This window comes from Lethenteron reissneri, chromosome 34 (genome assembly GCF_015708825.2).
Source record: "Lethenteron reissneri isolate LAM-NWPU_2019-01 chromosome 34, ASM1570882v1, whole genome shotgun sequence".
Classification (NCBI taxonomy): Eukaryota; Metazoa; Chordata; class Hyperoartia; order Petromyzontiformes; family Petromyzontidae; genus Lethenteron; species Lethenteron reissneri.
The window spans coordinates 12,812,611-12,832,230 of record NC_083812.1 but is presented as its reverse complement, the minus strand read 5'-3'; the positions used below and the strand labels follow the sequence as shown (position 1 = coordinate 12,832,230).

Below are 19,620 nucleotides of genomic sequence, written 5' to 3'. Positions count from 1 at the left end.
TGTTATGCGCTGTGTTAATTTGGTCAACATTCTAGTCCGTTAGTCTTAATCTAGCAGATGGCAACCTGTGCAATTTTAGACATCTTTGTGGATTTCATTTAGTCATTTAACATCTCGAGTAAATCGTGACTAGATGAACAAAATTACTAAATGAAATCCACAGACTAAGTCTTGACAAAAATTCCACAAGTTGTCATCGGACTCGACTAATATCACAATGCCGATTAATTTTACACCGTCGGTTATCATAACGTGCCTTTTACGAGTGCTTTTCCATTCTCACTTTGCGCACTCTGAGAGAGGAGGCTCAAACGCTGACTATAGCCTGGCCCGTCCGATCCTCCTGCACGCAATCGGTTAGAGTTGGGGGTTGGGGGGGCGAGAGGTGTTTCCCCAAGCGATGCACGCACGCTGAGTGAGATTAAGCTCTTCTGGTGACACTGACAACGCCTGGTCGCGCGTGACTGCGTCGTTGTTATCCCCCCCCCCCCCCCCCAGAGATATGAGCATTAACTACGTCTCCAAAGCAATATTCTACAACGGAAGCCAAACTACGATAGTTTACATAAGCTAAAACAGTTTCATTTAGATAGACCATATTCTGATATGTAAAGCTCTTATACTTTAGCAATGCCGATTAACAATGATGTAAATAACTTTCATGCTTCTCAACGCTACTGTTTAACAGGACTTTCTGTTTAGATCTCTTCTTTTTTTCCATTTAGTAACATACGCAGAGACGCTCCTGTGCTTAACTACTGAGTTAGTCAGTACAACACTCTCTATGGTGTGCAACTGACCAACTTCACAAGCATGCTCTTTTGATTAAATAGGTGTTATAATGGTGGACGAGGTCACCGTAATTGTTAAGCCCTGGCAGTGACAGGCGTGTGTCCTGCATGTTTAGTAGATTGCCATCTTTTTGTAGGTGTTTACAGAAAACATCATGCACTTCATCAAACCCTGCCACGAAACCAAAATATCCAGAACTTTACTAGTACACATTCAACCTCCATTAAAAATAATAGTGAAGCGCCATAGATGAATACACTTTTCAGTGATATGAGCCAATATTTGTTGACTATAATAGGCTAAAGGACAGTTCACCGTTCATTTGTTCGAATACAATACTGTTAAACATTTGGAACAAAAAAACATCTTTTACGCTTCGCCTTATTAAATAGCTGAATAATGCAAACCACAGAAGTGTGCAAATTATATAATATTTAAAAGTAAAAGTACGATGTTGTGCAAGTGCCTAAGTGTTTAAATAATCATTGGTTAACAATTATGTTATTTAAATTGGGAAAAAAAAATCAGTGTCCGGCTCTTGTGAGCGGTGGAAAAATCCTCTCCGCGTGAGGTGCATGCCACCTAGTGGCTGTCTCGCGAGAGCCAGATCAACTTTCGTCCTACAGCCGTGCCCGCTCGGCCTGAATGCACCGCACCACAAACCCACCGACTGACCAGCCCCTAAAACGGTCACCACACCATGTCTGAACCACATCCTCACACCAAAAATCACATCCCCATGCCTTAAATCTACAGGTTTTACATCTGACAGCCCTCCCAGCGACCCGGAGAAAACCTTCGATTCTACCCACGTTCTCCTGCCTTTGTCATTGTATCATCTGTCGTGGGAAAAAAAAGATTGTTGTGTTCGTTGGAAAGAGAATGGTCGTGCGGGCAAATATAACCAGGCTGGAGACTCCCACCAGGTGAGAGCATTTCACAGAGTGACCGTCAAGAGGTTAAAACCCGTTTTAACAACAACGATGTTGACGGCTACAAACCTGGCGCTACTCGAGCCCTCGTCGCCACCTCATGCCGGACGCACTTGAATCTGGAGAGACGGGTAGTAGCAGGGCGGGCATCGGATGGAGAAACCGGACGGAGAGGACAGGCAGGCGGGCGGGCGGGCGGGCAGGCTGGCTGCCTCACCGGCAGGAATGGCCTTACCGACCCACGCTGATGTTGCAGATCTTGCAGCTGGGGTCCTTCTTGGCGTTGGCTGTGGACAGGCTCATGAGCTGGTGGCCTTTGATCTGGCCCAGCTTGCCCCTGGCTATGTCCAGCGGCTCCGCGTAGATCACCTCCAATATCACGTCCTGGTGGCACACGGCAAAACGTCGTGGTGAACCCGGCACTCACTCGGGTTGTTTTGCCGGTTTAAAATCGTTGCGACCGAAGACACGGCTACAAGACTGCAGTGTACTGTTCACAGAGGAAATACCTGTGGTTGGGCAATCCTTATTCTCCTTTAATGCATCACACTAAGTAATTGCACTTCAGTTAAATAACACATTTTGTTGTTTATGTAACGTTTGATCTAAATTACGTCTAATTAATCATTGTCCAAATTGACCCATTCTTTCAATGTTAAATCATCACTTTAAACTTTTTTCTGCTCCAGTTTATTTGGTTGTCTACCAATTTCGTTGATTTAACATTTATGTTGCGAACTTTTATGTAACCAAGGTCACCCTTTGTGAATGATAGCATGCTTTTGTGTTTGTCCAGCTCATGGTGAGATAACTTTTTTGGTTAGCGGAAGATACAAAACCAAAACAACAATTGTCTGTTGTAGATAAACACCCATGTTGTGTGTGTCTGACAATAGTCAGAAATATGGCTAATTACACTCTAAGTCGTAGCTTCATGTAATCATAGTTTTCTGATGAGATCTCTGTGATATTAATGCAGCACATTTTGACAACAAAGTCCATGCAGTAACATCATGATAGAGACTCATATTGGTCAACGTTGAGAAACAAGAGTCTGCATGTGTGTGTATATACTAGAGCTGTAAATCTTTTCGGGTTTACATATTCCTCTAAACTACTGCTATAATTCTGTTTTTGAAGTGTTTCCAAAGGATATAACATATGCGCAGGACGTAAAAAGGCGTTATTTAGCTCCGCCAAATAACTGCACCCATTACCGACGAGGGTTCGTCAATGGACGTTATGCTGTCAGTGACATTGCAGATGTGGTGGTAAATTCTGCGCAGTAAATTGTCGAGCAGAAAAACACAGCGTACTCCGTAAACTAGATCCAGGATGATTAATGCATGGTGAGAAAGATGAGAGGTGGCACCGGATAAATGGTACAATGTTTCCTTGGCTCACACACAGACAGCGCACCAAGCAAAACGTCATACAGCCTCGTCATTCGGCAATTTAACTTTGTGGCCCCTTTCACTGAGGCATTGAACAAAGTTGGCGATGAATTCATGGCTCGTTAAGAATGTTGGTACGAATATAATGTTCTGGCCTAGGTACAAAAACACGATGTACTGTGCGACAGTTGTACATGTGGCTGCAGTAAGAGACACTGTGTGACGGGAGTATATGTGGTTGTAGTGGAAGTCACTGTGTGACTGGAGTATATGTGGTTGTAGTGGAAGTCACTGTGTGACTGGAGTATATGTGGCTGTAGTAAGAGACACTGTGTGACGGGAGTATATGTGGTTGTAGTGGAAGTCACTGTGTGACTGGAGTATATGTGGCTGTAGTAAGAGACACTGTGTGACTGGAGTATATGTGGTTGTAGTAGAAGTCACTGTGTGACTGGAGTATATGTGGTTGTAGTGGAAGGCACTGCTGTATGAGAAGTCATTGCATGCCTCCACTGGTGATCACAAGAGACATGTGCCTCCCTTCCGCTCCTGCACCGCCGCCCATGCCGCTATCGATAAAAGGCCACCCCATAAGTACCGCTCTTGAGCGTTGATTTTCTGCACCTCTCTTCCCAGCCGCCAGCCCTTCACCCTGCGCTCTCACATCCACAGGCCGCGGGCGTGACGTGGCCGTACCTGTGCATGGTGATACACCGCCTCGCCGTCACCGGCATCCCCATCGGCGCCCTCGGCAGCGCACGGCGCCACGGACCGCGTCAGGAAGCGGTTGGTGGCCGGGTCGAGCAGCGGCAGGCGCTCGCGACAGAAGAGGTCGCCCTCCGAGCCCTCGGGAGCCAGCACCAGCACCACGTAGTGATACGCCGTGTACATGCAGTAGAAGTCGGCGAAGTAGAGGTTTGTGCTGGGGCTGAAGAGCTCGGCGGCCGTCACCTCGAAGCGGTAGCGGCCGTAGGGCGAGTCGGTCGGCGGCTGGCCCGTGTTAAACTCCGTGTTGCAGCTCATGAAGACGCCGTGCAGCTTGCCGCTGATGGGAGAGCCGTGGCTCCCACTGTTGTCCTTCACGGAGGTCGGCATGGCGTTGGAGCATGACTCCCTGTTCAGGAAAGGGATGAGCGATAATTAACAGTGGGGTTTTATTGCTTTCAAGTGGAGCGGCGGTGCAGTGATTTGCGCGCCTGCACAATGGATCCGGGCAGAGATGCACCCAGCAGGGGGGTGGGGGGGGGGAAGGACACTGCTGGATGAAGGCCTCCCCACAACCCTTTCAGTTGTGGGGGTCGTTTGGTCATAGCTCATGCTGGTAAATGCGGATTGGATCTGGCTCCATCTGTACGGAGATAGAGTGTTGCCCCCTCCCATGTGTGTTTTTTCTCCGGGTGCTCCAGTTTCCTCCCATACCTTATGAACACTATAAACAAAATTGGCTGAGACATTACAATTCAAACCCCGTGCAGGACTTTCCTGAAAAAAGATCCCTTGTGGCTTTCATGGATAAATAAAGAAGTGGTTATTGTTGGTGAAGGGGTGGACCGTGCCAGGACCGGTTCTGATATCACTCACCACTCATGTTATTCGAGGAATGAAACGTAGTTGGCTGGGTTCATCGCAAGGAGCGTGAAACACTGCACACAACTGCTCCCACCTGCTATCATTTTTTACGTCTATAAATTTGGCTTTAAGTTATTCTTACCTCCATTACTCTTTCCGTGGAAGAAACTAATGTATCAGTTTTGTAAACGAAGTTAAGCTAGTGCGACCCAGCATGTCACAAAATGCAACCTTTGTTTATAAAACCATGACCCTAGTGTGCAACACGAGAAATTGTAATTGTAAATTTTGCACTGGAATTGGCAGAATTAGCACCCTATGTCTACATGTAGAACAAGGTATCTGTTTATAATAACAGCGATAGTGTCATAAGTTAATGCTTTTTTGGTTTGTGCCCTTTAGATATGCAAGCCATAAAAATTTGCAATCGTACATCTGAAATATCTAGGCTATATATTAACAAAATGTTCATTGTTTGCATGAAATGTATGTCAAACAGTAGCCCATAACCATATATTGCAGGAAACTAAGGCTCGTACATATTTGTGTTTTTGCAAAACATGCACACAATCGACGGTTTTTTGCAACATCGCAAAACCATTAACAGCAGTGCAATTTGTTCAACTGCTGCCGAAATTACCACGTATCTGCAGGCATTGAGCCATCAGCTCTGCGGCAAATGCCTTAGTGGCCAGAACACCGGCCACGAAGGGTGAATTGTCACAGTCAATTTTACATCATTAGGGCCCATTTTATATCACGCTGCTCGCTTATTATGTGTGACCTATGACCACTGTTCACAGCGAATAGATCAAGCCCAGACTGTGAATTTGTTCATAAGGAAGCATTTAGATCCGCCAATGAGGGAGGGCAATTACAGTGCTATCACATTTGGAGACACTGTGGTAGACTGCCCAATGCGGAAGGGGTGGAGACGTGAGATTGGATAATCTTGGCTTGAGAGTTGATTTAACAGATGCCAGTAGGGAGAAATGGTTTCAGTCGGTTGCCAGTGATTCCACTACCACATTTTAAGGGAAATACTTCGTGGAACGATTCACCTGTCCCGGAAGTGTGCGCCTTTAGTCGTGAGAAAGAGAGCATTTCTGAAAATGCTCGAGCCTCAAGCTAAATGCTTGACACCGAAGAGCGCCACGAATCGCAAAGTTGACAACAGAAAAATAAGCGTCCACCTCGGATAAAAAAATCAACACCACAACCGGCACCGTGAGAGTGACTAGGGCTCGTGTGAGACGAACCTCACAAAGTCAAAGTACTCCTTGTTCTGGTTCCGGTAGAAGACGGTCAAGGGAAGCATCCGGCCTGCCGCCGACTCTGCCTTCTCCAGGAGCTGTGCCATGTGCGCCTTGGAGTAGTCTGCAGAGGCAACGGCAGTGGTGGTACCAGCAGCAGCAGCAGTAGAAGGATTACAAGAGCAGCAACAGAGACAGCAACAGCAGCAGCAATAGGGCAGCAGTACAGCAGCCAATGGAAAATGTTCCGTGGAGCAGCGGCACTTGTGTAGAGTCACGACCGTTCAGCCTGAACTTAGCCCCACAATGGCCAATTCCCCATGGCAACTGCAACAATGTTTATTCACGTTCTAAGGTTTTTTTAAAAGATTGAATGGAAAAGGTAAAAACTCGGCTGGTACATATATAATTAGGATATGTATCCCGGGCTCTCGGACTCAAGTTTGAAGCTTCGTGAATGAAAAAGACTTTAATCTTACAGCCAAGCTACTCATTTGGTGAAGGGCACCCCCCTTGCCCCAAGGATACCCCGAGACTCGTTGGTGCTGCCCTTGCTACCTCGGCTGTCCACGGGGCGCGTTGTCACTGTTGGTGCTGGGCCCCGATTCCCAGTTGGCTCGTCCCGAGCTGTGCCACGGGCATTGTCCTCTCTCTATCGTGCTGCCTTGCCTCCTTCTGCCCAGATGTCGTGCTCATTTTGTGATTTAATTGCATTAACAAGCTATTCGAAATAAAATCGTGAACATTCAGTGCGCCATAAACAGCACTCGAGTGACATCGTCGTGTAGTAACGAAATTTCATAATTTACTGCAGCTGCCCCGCGGCTGACTCTCGGCAGCTGCATGGATGCCGTGGGGTTTGGCAGTGCGGCCCTCGCCTGCGGTGCAGAACTCGACGATGGAGCTCCACTCGGACACCAGGTAGTCCCCGTCGTGCTGCTTGCAGGCCGTCTGCACAGCCACTGTGTACTCGGTGCGCGGGCTGAGGAACCAGTGGCCCCGCACCGTCATGGGCAGCAGCACTGCCTTGGCCACCAGTTTGGTGGGCACGTCCTGTGGACACGACGGGCGGCCACGACCACTTGGCGAGTGAGCAAAACCCAGCGGTCATCCTCCTGTTGAGACTTCACCATATGCACATCATCATCATGGCTTGGCTTCGCGAAAGAAGATCTAAGAAGGACATCCACGTCTTCTGCAGGCACGCTGGTGGCTGAAGAGGCCTATGCGGGACAAGCAGGTCCTGCCACAACAGCTGCAAGTATAGGTCTCATCTGGGATGGGTGCTGAGGGATCATGGTTCTTCCTCCTTCTCCTTTTGTCCTCCATACGGGCCCTGCGGGTATCTTCGAAGAAGGAGGTGGCCTGGTGGACTGTGTGCCGCACAACTTTGATGGGTTCTACCCAACCCAATAAACTAGCCCCTAAGCTCATGCAAAATCCCAAACTACCTTTTGTATCCTCTGGAAAGAGTCAACATTTCAGGTTTATTTTGTTTAAGCTGCTCAGAACTCATGAGACCAGGGTCTCATTTTGAAAAGTAACCTGGAGGCATTGGTTTGCCAGTTGGGGGCGATAATTGCTATGTATATTGCCAATTCAGTAAATTGCGGGTAATTTACGCACTTGGCAAAGTGGGACTTTGACGCCGGCACACAGTGGCCTACTCCTGCGAATCAGAGGATCTTTAATGTCCACTGTGAAGCGGATGCCGCGTAGTATTATGGTGATTACACCCACAGCAGTTTAAATCCGGGCGGCTGCTGGATTAGAACCAGGAGCCTCTGAAACAACACTATCCCCTACCGCTAGGCCATGCCGCTGCCATGTCAACCAAACCAGAAAATATAATTCTCAGAGATGGAATAAGCCAAGTAAAATAAAACACCATATAGCAATCCCTCTTCAACCACGGGGTAAGGATTCTGGAAAACTCCGGTGGTTGGCAAAACTGTGGTTGGCAAGACTAAAGGCTTATGGAAAATAGGGGGTGAGGTTCCGCGGCTGCAGTTAACACTCCCATCGAAGCCTAACTACGCATCGTATGCATTCAGTAAACATGAGAAGTATGTTTATGGAACAAAAATAACGTTCATATTAATAGTTAACAAAACTACTTTCAATTGCCTTTAATATTGATAGTGAAGTCCAGATAATGACGATGATGACGATGATGACGATGATGACGATGATGACGCTGATGGTGTGTTAGGGGAGGAGGGAGGTTGGCTATGAGGGGCTGTCCCCGTCCTCAGAAGTTGTTTCTCTGAAGGTAAACCACTCTCCTTGCAAATCTTCACATTACGCACACCTTCACCACCAGCTCGACGCGTAGGGGCCACGATTATGGGCAATAATTAGTGGTATTGTTCAGTAATTACAGTCAAGACCGTAATTATAATATATAATGGTGGGGACACATTCCCCCCCAATATTCAAATATTCTCAAAATGCCCTCCCCCCAATATATTGCTATAAAATAGATTTCTGTTTATATGATTGTTGTTGTACTTTATTAATCCCTAATCTCTGCCATTACATACAATGAAACAAGAAAAGGTAAAAAAAACGGAGCAATGTAATAAATACACTATTAGACATTATTGTAAAAAATAAATAAAAAGTCCATCCTATATGTTAGTGAATTTTTTAATATTGTAGGCAGGAAATGGCAAAAAATTAGTTTTCAAATTTAGCTTTTTTTATGGGGGGGGTGACCCCTAGACCACCTGGAAGATTTGCCCCCCCCCCAATGTTGACTCCATGGCTACGGCCTTGATTACAGTACACTCTCACGAGGTATAAATTGCAGCACTACGCTTTGACGACTGCTGCACAACACTGAACGACGCGGGCAAGCGTGAGGCACACGCGCTTGATGCGCCACTGGTGGGAAACGCTTGAACATGGCTGGAGATGTGAAATGACAGGTGGCGAAAAACCAAACGGTGCTTACGCGAAACTGTATACCGTGGTTGGCAAAATGCGACGCATAGAATTATGCGTGGATACTCGAACCCATGGTTTGGCGAGGGACTGCTGTACTTTATAGCATGATTGTGTATTCACCATAATCACCAACTCGCCGCACTTAATCACAGGTGGCTAAAATCCCAACTCGAACGCATGATCTCAGCGGTGCCGGCTGAGTTATTGACAGCATTAATCCTCCTGAGCCATCCATGCTACCTCTATCCTGCTTCAATCTGATGAGGGTGCTAGCTCACGCCTTTAATCTGGCACTTTGGACATAAGGGTTGGTTGAGGTTGATCAATTAGTAAAAAAAATAAACCCGCTGGGCCATGAGGTGGCTCTAGGTGATGGCAGTACGGCATGGTGAGTATTCTCTGATAACTCCTGTATCTTCCCACATGCAAAGCACCCATTAATGGAATTGAGCAAACAATCCAAATAAAGGACATTTCTGAAAAATACGTTTTAGACTGCATTACACTTACCTAGATAAATAACAAACATTACCTATGATCAAATCACGTGGAAGCCTGGATATTGCTTGGATTTGAAACCACCATGCATAAAAAAGATTCTGCTGCAGAGCTATGTTTTTAGTGTAGATTAGTCACAACAAAATGCATTGTTGTACTGTGCTATACTCCTACACCTATGCATTCTGCCTTTACAAACCCGCACCTATCACCGTGGCGAAGTATGGTAAAACAACTCCCCATATTACAATTATAATAGTGGGTAGTTGGTTAAATGAGAACCTCATTGATGCTGCACAACCCCCAGTGGTGGCGAGATGTTAACTACCTCGTTTAGTATGCAGGAGGTCGTGGGTTCGATCCCGACCCTGACGCCTATATATTTGGAGTTGGCATGTGCTCCCCGTGGATGCGTGAATTTTTCTCCAGATTGTCTGGTTTTTCCCCTCCATAGTTAGAATCAACGTGCATTTCGAGTATTTGGCCGCTATACATTTCCATGTGATGAGCCACTTCGTTGAGCTATTATTTGTGGCCAGGTTACTTCTGAAAAAAGAGCTGTATAGCTCAGTGGGCCTTGCCTGGTAAAATAAAATAAAATAGTGCATAGTTGATAGTCTTACTTTGCCTTGCCAACAAAGTGATTCAACACGGCTCACCTTGTGCTTGAACTTGTTGGAGTTCTTGTTCTCCTTCTTGTTGAGGTCGATGAAGTAGTGGGTGACGCGCTCCCGGTCCCGTGGCTCCATGTCCCAGCGGATGCGGAAGGAATCGCACGTGATGTTGCTGATCTGGATGTTGTGCGGCACCGACAGCTCCTCCATCTCGCCGATGCCGCTGTCGCGGGACTTGCTGTCTGCGGGACACACAGCACGCCGCGGAGAGGGTTAGCCACCTGTCATGGTTTTTCCCCAGAATCGTCCTCTTTTTTTTTTAAAGGTAGCCGATGTCCTGGAAAAACCTCAAATTGTTCTAGGGGACATTAAAAATCGCGGGGTATTTTTTTTAATATATAATATTCAAACTGAAAATTGTAATTAATTACTTAACGTAGTCGAATATTTAGGCCCCTATAAATATGGCATCCACCCTGACATCCTGCCTTCTGAAGGTGGGAAACCCCTTACAAGCCACACACACCTAGTGGTGATGTGGCTGATGATGCCAATGGTATCAATAAAGCAACGCCCATCACCACCTTTCCAGTGGCACACCATGTGAACAGAGCTTCGACTTTTGCTCAGGAACTAGTTTTGTATAATCCTGTTAGCTGAGTAATAGAACCGATAATCGGTACAGTAATTGGTTACTTCAAATTAGAATCAGATATCCCAGGTTTAGTAGCAATGTTATTCACAATCCATGTGTTAATTTTGCTTGTGACGATTGCTATTATCATAATTAAATACATTAGCAGTTAATTTTAGAATTTGCCACATTTTGACCCTCTCCATGCAGTTTTGCACATTTACATTGCAGTTGTTAGCAACAAAATACTAAATGTAAAGCCAATGATTTGGTGATACTGCATTGGCAGTGGTGCACAAGCACATAACAAAAAACGCAACACATTCATCAATAAGACTGCGGCAACTTGTCATATAATAGGCGACGTTTCAGGCAATGGCCCAAAAGCCCCTCTTCACAGAGCATCGAGAGGCCAGAGAGGTAGAGAGTGGCCTCTCTATGCAGTCGAATGGTCATTGCCCAACGTCGCCTTTTATATGAAACTCTGAGTTGACTCAATCCCCATGCGTATGACCTTAGTTTAACTGTCAGAGGTATGAATCTTCACGCTTTAAATGCGTGTGCCTGTGTGTGTGGGAAGCGGTAATGTAGCGGCTAGTGCGCTGCGCTACGACCCTGGCGACCTGAGTTCGATTCCCTCTCACGGCCAACACCAGTGACGATTATCTGAATCGGTCCTGGGCCTCTCCTCGGTCGACTCAGCCTCAAATAAGTACCTGGTGCGGCGTGTAAAACAACAGCGCCGCTCGGAGACAAAGGCCGTCGGGCGTAGTGCTCGCCACCCACCCCCTCGTGTACCGGGCCGCCCTTCATAGGTGCTCGATAACAGCGCTTGCCCGAACAGTATGTTAAGGCTATACGGGGGGTCTTTGCCTGTGTGTATACACGTGTACGTGTGTGTGTTGGGAGCATTTGCGGAATGGTTCCCAGAGTGTGCTACAAATCCTGCGACCTTAATTTTGATTCCCAGCCATGGATGACATCAGTGGCGAGTGGTATCTGATCCTGCGCTGGGAATGCCTTGGGTCGACTCAGCCTTAAGTACCTCGTACTGCAATGGGGAGACAAACACGGCCCGGCTTGGTGCGGTCCACCCCACTCCTTCATGCGCTGCGTCAGCCTTAACGGGTGGCTCGCTAGCAGCACTTGCTGCAGCAGGGGATCTGTGTGTGAGCATGTGTGCCTCTAATCTCTCCCCCCCCCCCCCCCCCCCCCCTGTAATCTCTTTTGCCTTTGTTGAGCACAAACAATCTTGAAGGTCACGCGCATAGAGGAGTTGAACAAAGTTTGACATCCACTTCCTGTAAGGATGGGCACCTCATCGGAGCTGCTCATGCTGCCCTGCTTGGTGAATATTTCAGCCAAAAATAGACCCCCCCCCGCTCGCCTTCATCTCATTACTGCAAATCCCAGAGCGAATTTTATTGTCTGCTTGAAATGCTCGGCAGTGGGAGAGTTTCCGCCAGTGGAGAGAGAGGCCTTCACTGCATGCCGCACGCGGTGACGTTCAATTCTTCACATTGCATATTGCTCGCCTGCGCGCGCGCAACCAGCTACATACACAAGATCTCAATTCGCGTGTTATTGGCGAATTTTCCTTCTTTATCGAGTTTTAGCAAAATTGTGCCGATGCCTCTTTCAGCAACAATGGGGGAGAGGGAGGGGTGAAATCGCCATGGAGATGCCTTTCAGTCGCTTCGTCGAAATGTGAACCTAGCACTATGGGGTGTAGCTATCGGGAGAGTAGGCGGTGCAACTGCACCATGGCGCACACGCCAGAGAGGGCCGGTGTGGGGGCCACGAAGAAGGGAGGAAGGTGGACACGACGGTAAAATTTCCTTAGGGGACGTCCATAAATGACGTCACGAGATTTTGGACGATTTCTGACTCCCCCCTCTCGTCACACGGCGTCACAAAAAGTCAGACCCCCCCCCCCTCAAATATGACGTCACAAAGCTCTGCCCCCCCCCCCCAAAAAATATATAATAGGCTTCAAATCGCTTTAAACTATTGTCATTGTAGTGCGTATTTAATGTGGCGCTGCACTCTGATGTTGTAGGAGAAAACATTTATAAAAAAAAGTCTATTTAATTAAGTAGAGCGTGTTGTCTATATATATTTAAAGTTGCGCATTTTGATGTGACCTCACATTCCTCAAACCCCCCCCCCCCCTCGTCACACATCGTCACAAATGTCTGAACCCCCTCCCCCCCCCAGGTGCGTGACATCATTTATGGACGGCCCCTTACGCCGGGTCTCATGCCAACCTTGCAATATCACCGAGCATATCAACATACACCTAAACCCACCCATCTTCCACCTCGAGGTCTACTATAAATTCAATGTTGAGCTGTTTCCGAGATTACCTCTGCGATCTGAAACAATTCCCCACTCGCCCGTGCAAGCGCTGCTTTTAAAGTTGACCGATCTTCTGTAGGGCAGAGCTGCTGGCATTGTGTAACGCTGCACGAGTTGGTTGATGAATGCGGATTGCCTTTGATCCATAAACGGGAATTATGGCACAGTGCGCACCTCGCATGAGCCACGGTTAAATAAAGTCACACGTGCCGCGTGCATCACAGTGGTTGTGTGCATCAACACGCTGGTACCAAATGTGGACAACCAATGCCAGGACGCGATTGGCCCATTCTTGCAAATGTCATCTTGAACGTCGACTGAGTGAAGCGGACGACATGCGGTTCTGTTGCAGGTCGGTACACCCGCAGTAATAATCGGGGTGGCTGCTGGATTCGAACCACGAACTTCCGTGATAAAGCGGCGAACGCTCGTGTCAATGTTGCCGCGAGCATCTTCACAACATTGCGCGAGATTCAATTAATCAAGAACCTCGAGTGGGAGCGAAACATAACTCAATCTGCCGCGGTCTCATTGGCCAGGCTCACGACGGTCACTCGTCCGCCCGGGGGCTAATGGACGGCGTTGACAACTACAATAGAGGCAGACGTGTTTGTATGAACGACGTGACAAATGGAGCTCACGTCTCCAGAGGACATGCAAATCGAGTGCCATTTTACAACCGAGCAATCGCGGGCACGAAGCGATGCCAGCCCCCTGGGTAGACAACAGATCCTGCAACTCAATGGGGCACATCAAGCAAAAAATCCGCACATGGTATATGTTGTGTGTGTGTATATATTATATTGCATTTCTATACGTACGGTTACATGTACCGGCTCTTTTGTTAAATCACTGCTGGATGAGAGCCCTCCCCCCAGTAATGTGGGTCATGGGATTTGTTTGACGATAACTACACCACGGGAAGTATATACGTGGTGGGATAGAAGTACATTACAACAATGGATGTTGCAGCACTGCCCTCCACTGATCGCCCCTTTAGCCCTGTGGCAACCTATTTGTGCATGGTGGTGAAAGATAGCTTGTGATAAAAATGCTGAAATAAAGACGAAAGGAGAGAAGGTTCTGGTGCTTTTGGGGAATCGAAAGGCGACTGATGTGTGCAAGTTTTCAATCAGTGCCATAACACCTGCTCCGACATGGATGGGACACGTGGATACTGACGAAAAAAATGGAACACAAGCTGCAGTGTGTGCAAAGTAACGTAATGGAGATGCATGCTGGGAATACAGCGAAAGAGAGAAAGAGGGACGGGAAGAATTAGAGAAGAAAATTCACATTAGACACTTCATATTTGAATGCATGTTACTGGTAGGAACCTCCTGGTTACACCAGCCCACAGGGGATTATTGTGTCCGTCCGTCCGTCGTGCAGGGAGGGGCTGGGTGGGGAGGGAGGGGCTGGGTGGGGAGGGGAGGGTGGGGCTGGGTGGGGAGGGGCTGGGTGGGTAGGGTGGGGAGGGGCTGGGTGGGGAGGGTGGGCCTGGGTGGTGGGTGTGAGGGGTGGGGCTGGGTGCGGGGTGGGAGGGGTGGGGCTGGGTGGGGAGGGGCTGGTCACCCCGTGGGTGCCCTTATAAAACTCAACGTTTAACCTACTCACGCCGGCTTGTGCCCGCCCTCACAGTCGGGCATATTTGCGGAATACACCACGCCGCCGTTGACCCTGGCCATTGACCGAGCAACCCAACGTTCCTAGCAGCTCCCTCCGCAGAAATGTGTTTAACTATAATTGACAATGGCCAACCGATATGATGGGTGACAGAATGGCAGACGAAGGAGAGAATAACCAAATCTATGCCCACTTTGGAGACGGAGCAATGAAATTAGCTCACTTGCAGGAGAGCACCACATCGCAAGACCTTGAGAAATGATGATGCTTCCCTTCATTCAGCAGTGGATAAACAACGGCCGATGATGAAACGTGTTGTGTCAACATGCTAGCATGAGTTGTACAGTGTGTTGACACTTATGCACAAGCCCATGAAATCTTTATGAAACCGCTCACTCAACGCCCACTCGACAACCCAACCAGCTCCTCACTTTCGCCCCTGACTATAACATGATCCCCCCCCCTCTTCCCCACATCCAGTTGTCCTTCCCCATCCTCAGCACCCTCCCTCGAGAGCTGTTTCTCTCAAACCACACGAGGCTTTATCCTCACTCTTCCCTTCCACCGTGCGCCACAGACCATACGCACTTTAACAATGGAAACACTTTTCGTGGACTGACCGAAAGGGGGCCCTGGAGAAATGTTGTCGACAGGCAGAAAAACTCGTGCAAGCTTTGTATCTGCAGCTGTTACACAAATTAACAAAAGGAAGCATCCACAGTAGTGGCATAGCCATTGAGTGACAGGCGGTGCAATTACATCGCGGTCCAGGAGCCCCCCCCCCCCACCCAAATGTATTTTTTTGCACAAGGTCCCATGCTTACCCTGTTACACCACGGTACATACACATTCATGATAATAAACACAATATTTAACATTTTCAGGATTACGGCACTAAGCCCTTGTAAGCCAGTAATGTTTGCAAAAATACAACTTAACCCTTAGTTTTTGCACCAACAATTGTACAGTAGTTACGGAAATTACTAGATTTAATTTTCTACGAGTGCTCTTCCAAAGTAATTATAGAATACGGACACGGCATAAACTAGACGAAGAGACATTACCGTCAGCCTTACCGTCAATCCAGACCGACGATCAAGGCTTGCCTTGGACTGATTGATGCGACAATTAGTGCTCTTGATGTTCCACTCATTAATGTCCCGTCTAAAGGCAAATTGCACATCAAGGACAACCACTGAAACAACTAAAGACCATTCTACAAAGTTGAATAAGCATTTATCTAAATACCTATTGTAACTTCAAATTGCTTTCTCTCCCTGCTTGCTAATCACCACTGCACTTTAAGGAACACCCGTTCGCCTGTTCTGCCAGTGCACTTCCAGTGGCGCTCACCTTTGCGCGCAAGAAAATAAAGGAGCTGTCAAGAGATTGAGTTCACAGCCCCTTTAGCATTCCGCTTCTCCTAATCCGCCCTACCGCCTGCCCGCCCAGGTCCCCCCCCGCCGCCGCCGCCTTCCCTTCTCCCCGGCCCCCTTGCCGCTCCCCTATTGCCTGCCTGGCCACAAGCCACATGCAGGCACAAGTGGCGTGTCTCCTGCGAGTTTGTGATTCTGCACGAGTGCAGGTGGCCGTCTTGCGCGTCGCAAGGACCGTGGCGTCGACGGCACTTCACGTTCTCACCGGTCTGGGAGAAGAGGCGCAATAATAAACCCGCGAAGCGCCTGCGGACCGGCAGATAAGAAGACTTCGATCATTTGAGCGCAAACCGCTCTGTCAGGGTCCACGGCTCTCATTTGGAAAGGTCTCGCAGCGCAGCGCCTACTGTACTCTCTGCTGGGCTGTTTAGTATTCCTCGTGAATCCTCGGCCACGGGGGGAGGGGAAGGGCCGAGCTAAGTTTTGTCCTCTTTCACGCGCTGGAAACGGGGGCCCCCTTAAGTCAACAACCGGCGACAGATTCCCAGAACTGGCTGCGAAGCTTCAATTCCACGTTCGTCGTGGAGTCAACGCCGTCCTAATTCTCTGGCATGGGCACATGACTGGCAGATCCTCCTCCGAGTCAGCCCCAAGCGCCACTGCAATTACAACAATTACTTCACAGGGAAACAGCAGTGCGTTGCTCCTCGCAAAACCTTTTTGTTTGTTTGTTTTAGAGCCGCGTCAAAGAGTGTCGACGAATGTGGCGGCGAACAAGAAGCCAGAGAAGGGCTGAGATTTTGCCCGAGTCGCAACGGCTCCCGTGGTCGCGCCTGGTGATCTGTAAGGATCCCAGCAGCGACGAACGTCACAGTTGTTCGCAAGCCTCTACACGAGTAGTCTAAAACACCTGGCGTACGTTTCTCCCCACATCCATCGCTTTGATTGAATTGCTGGGCTGTGAACACAGTGTGGCAAGCGGGACACGATGGCAGCTACGCAACACATAACAGTGTTGAGAAATGAGCAGGACGTGACACAAACTCACCAGCACCAACCATCGGGTCTGACCGCAGACTGCAAATGCGTTATCACTGTCGCCATCAACGAACATTGCCTTAAGAACTGCGAAATGAATGCAGTGGCCGTTTAATGTCTTGCGCAATGACCCTTCATCAACGCAGAGCGAGAGGTTAACGGTCTGGGGGTGATCCAATGCAATGTCGGAATGTGCAGTGATGTTACCTTCAGGGTGCAGATCTAGGAAAGGTCTAAGGGTAATGTGTTGTTTCAGGAGTAAACGATTAACATGCCTGTTTTGTGCATGAGCAATGACTTACACTCAGCATTCAATGTGGACATTCTAGTAGGCTATTGAGTATATACACATATATATGAACTATACGATAAATATAAATTTATTATTTTTGACAAATGTTTGCTAAATGTATGTTTAAACATCAAAAAAAGTTGGTGGCCAGGTTGCTCAGAGGTTGAAACGTTGAGCTTTAATCTTTGAGATACTATATTTAAATGCTGATGGTTGTCCGGTGAGTAACCTGATTTCTCAAGTGTAGTGTGTTGATGTTGTGACCAATGAGCGCACAAAAAACACACAATCCCATCACAATAAATTCAGTTGTGCGCTTTGACTTGGCAAAAATTCCAGTTTTGAGAATGAAAAAAAAGACAAAAACGCAGTTGTTTGCCGTGAGGCAACGTCAAGAGCTGGTGGGAGCGTGTACCCCACGCTGTGTAACGAATAAAAAAGAACGCTTGAAGGATTTTTGAGGGGAGAAGTTCCGGTGAAACGAATCTCTTTGGCAGGCCGCTCTCTGACGCATGGCATGCGGAGCTCGATGCGATTTTCCAAATGGGTTTTTTTTAATCTCACGACATGACGCCGATAGCACAACTCGAATATAATGTGGGGGGGGGGGGGGGACCAAAACGAATAAAGCAACAAAAGGTTACGGAATCCAATCACATAGAATAATAAAATGTAAATGAAAAAGCTATTGATTTGCAATTAGGACTAATCCCGTGTTATTTTGATAAAACAGGAAATCAGTCAGGTACAATTACAAATTCCATTTCACACACACACACATCCAGCCTGTTACTCTTGGCCACCTTTACTTTACGTGCACAGCACACTCATAATTAATCAGATAATTTACAAAGCTACCTACTGACAATTTATAGATGTGGAGAAAGATTGTTTTAACAGCCCTTTGGTCTGGCCAAGCAGTTGTGAACAAAGGCCACTGGACAGTTACTAAGCAGTAATTACATGTACTTGACCTCAGTCAGGTTTAACTGCAGTAGGTGTTTCATATAGATAACATCATGCTAACATAGCCACTTCCGTACCCAGTTACATGCTAATTTCTCACATTAACATCACAAGACTCAGCCACTTCTTTATGACCCTTGGGCTACATCCATTTCAAACCTTTTAAAACAGTCTGCATCAGCAGCAGCCCATGCTTTCCCACCTGATGACGGACGCTTGTGTTGTGCCCGAAACGTCGTGATCTATTTTATTTTATTTTATACCTATGTGACTTTATCGAAAGAACCAAAGAGTATGGGCCCTAGTGTTTTTGCCAGTTCAATAAACTAATTTTGAGATTAACTCAGATTAATTAAAATGGTGTATTTAGCCCTTCCTTTGTTAAATATTACTCACGTTTAACAACTTGTGCCATACACAACTGGCTTCTATTGATTACACTTGGGCAGCCGAGAGGAATAGGGCAGCTACTTTGAAAACAAAGTTTTGCAAATCTGGCATTTGCATTTACAGACACAAAACATTTCCACGGGATACACACACTTTGGTTTGCTCTTTTGCTGCACACTGAAAACAACCTCCACCAGCCTGCACTGACCAGTCTGATGAAATACAGTCCATCAACCCCCATAGGGAGGAGTCTTTCATTCAATAGTGGCTTAACAAAGTGATGTATTTGTTTTTTTATTGTTATTTAAAACGTTTATTAATCGTTAATAGGCATTATTAATTTGCAATTGCATTTTGTTCACAATCAGAAAATGTATTTATACTAGAGGATCCGATGAGCTATAAAAACTCTTTTTCACAGAGAGTGTATTCCGATATTGATTTACAAAACGGGAGTATGCTGTCTTGCAGAATGTATTTAAACCCCAGGCCTCCTTTGAAAAAGAGACTCCTCAATGGACTCTTCAATGGTCATAAATAAAGGGCACCCACATATCTGTTCTGGGGTGACGCAGTGATGCAGTGGTCAGTGCACTACACTCCGAACCCCGTGACCTGAATTCGATTCCTGGCCATGGCTAACAGCAGTGGCAAGTGACATCTAAATCGGTCCTTGGCCTCCCTTCACCAATCCGCACTGACCAGAATGGTGATGTATGATCAAGCAACCCTCAGGGCCAACGCGGGATGGGGAGGCCTTCATCCATAATTTAATTGACAAAGCCCTTAAAGTATTTTTTAAATAATTTATATATCTATGAAACCCTTACCTTTTCAGTTTTTAGTTGAGTGATAATTATTTATTAATTCGTTTGAGACGAGTACGGGTCACTAATTGACTGCAAAAACATCAGGTTGACAAAGGATGTCAAACCATCC

The 19,620-nt window shown here is 47.2% G+C and overlaps 1 protein-coding gene across 3 annotated transcripts in view; it reads right to left on the bottom strand.

Annotated features, from left to right (window-relative positions):
* Window positions 1–487: 487 nt before the first annotated feature.
* Window positions 488–19,620, bottom strand: part of PHYHIPL (phytanoyl-CoA 2-hydroxylase interacting protein like) — a 28,421-nt gene continuing 9,288 nt past the window's right edge. Inside the window, exons 1-6 of one of the 3 annotated variants that reach the window (XM_061565367.1) lie at window positions 16,261–16,380; window positions 10,047–10,243; window positions 6,819–6,993; window positions 5,947–6,064; window positions 3,815–4,232; window positions 488–2,108 (exon numbers count right to left, since the gene is read on the bottom strand). In XM_061565367.1, the coding sequence (XP_061421351.1) occupies window positions 1,956–2,108; window positions 3,815–4,232; window positions 5,947–6,064; window positions 6,819–6,993; window positions 10,047–10,211 (1,029 nt within the window). In that variant the 5' untranslated portion in view covers window positions 10,212–10,243; window positions 16,261–16,380 and the 3' untranslated portion in view covers window positions 488–1,955. Of the gene's footprint in view, window positions 2,109–3,814; window positions 4,233–5,946; window positions 6,065–6,818; window positions 6,994–10,046; window positions 10,244–15,695; window positions 16,003–16,260; window positions 16,381–19,620 lie in introns of those variants that run through there. The other 2 variants (XM_061565366.1, XM_061565365.1) reach the window with 2 other exon arrangements.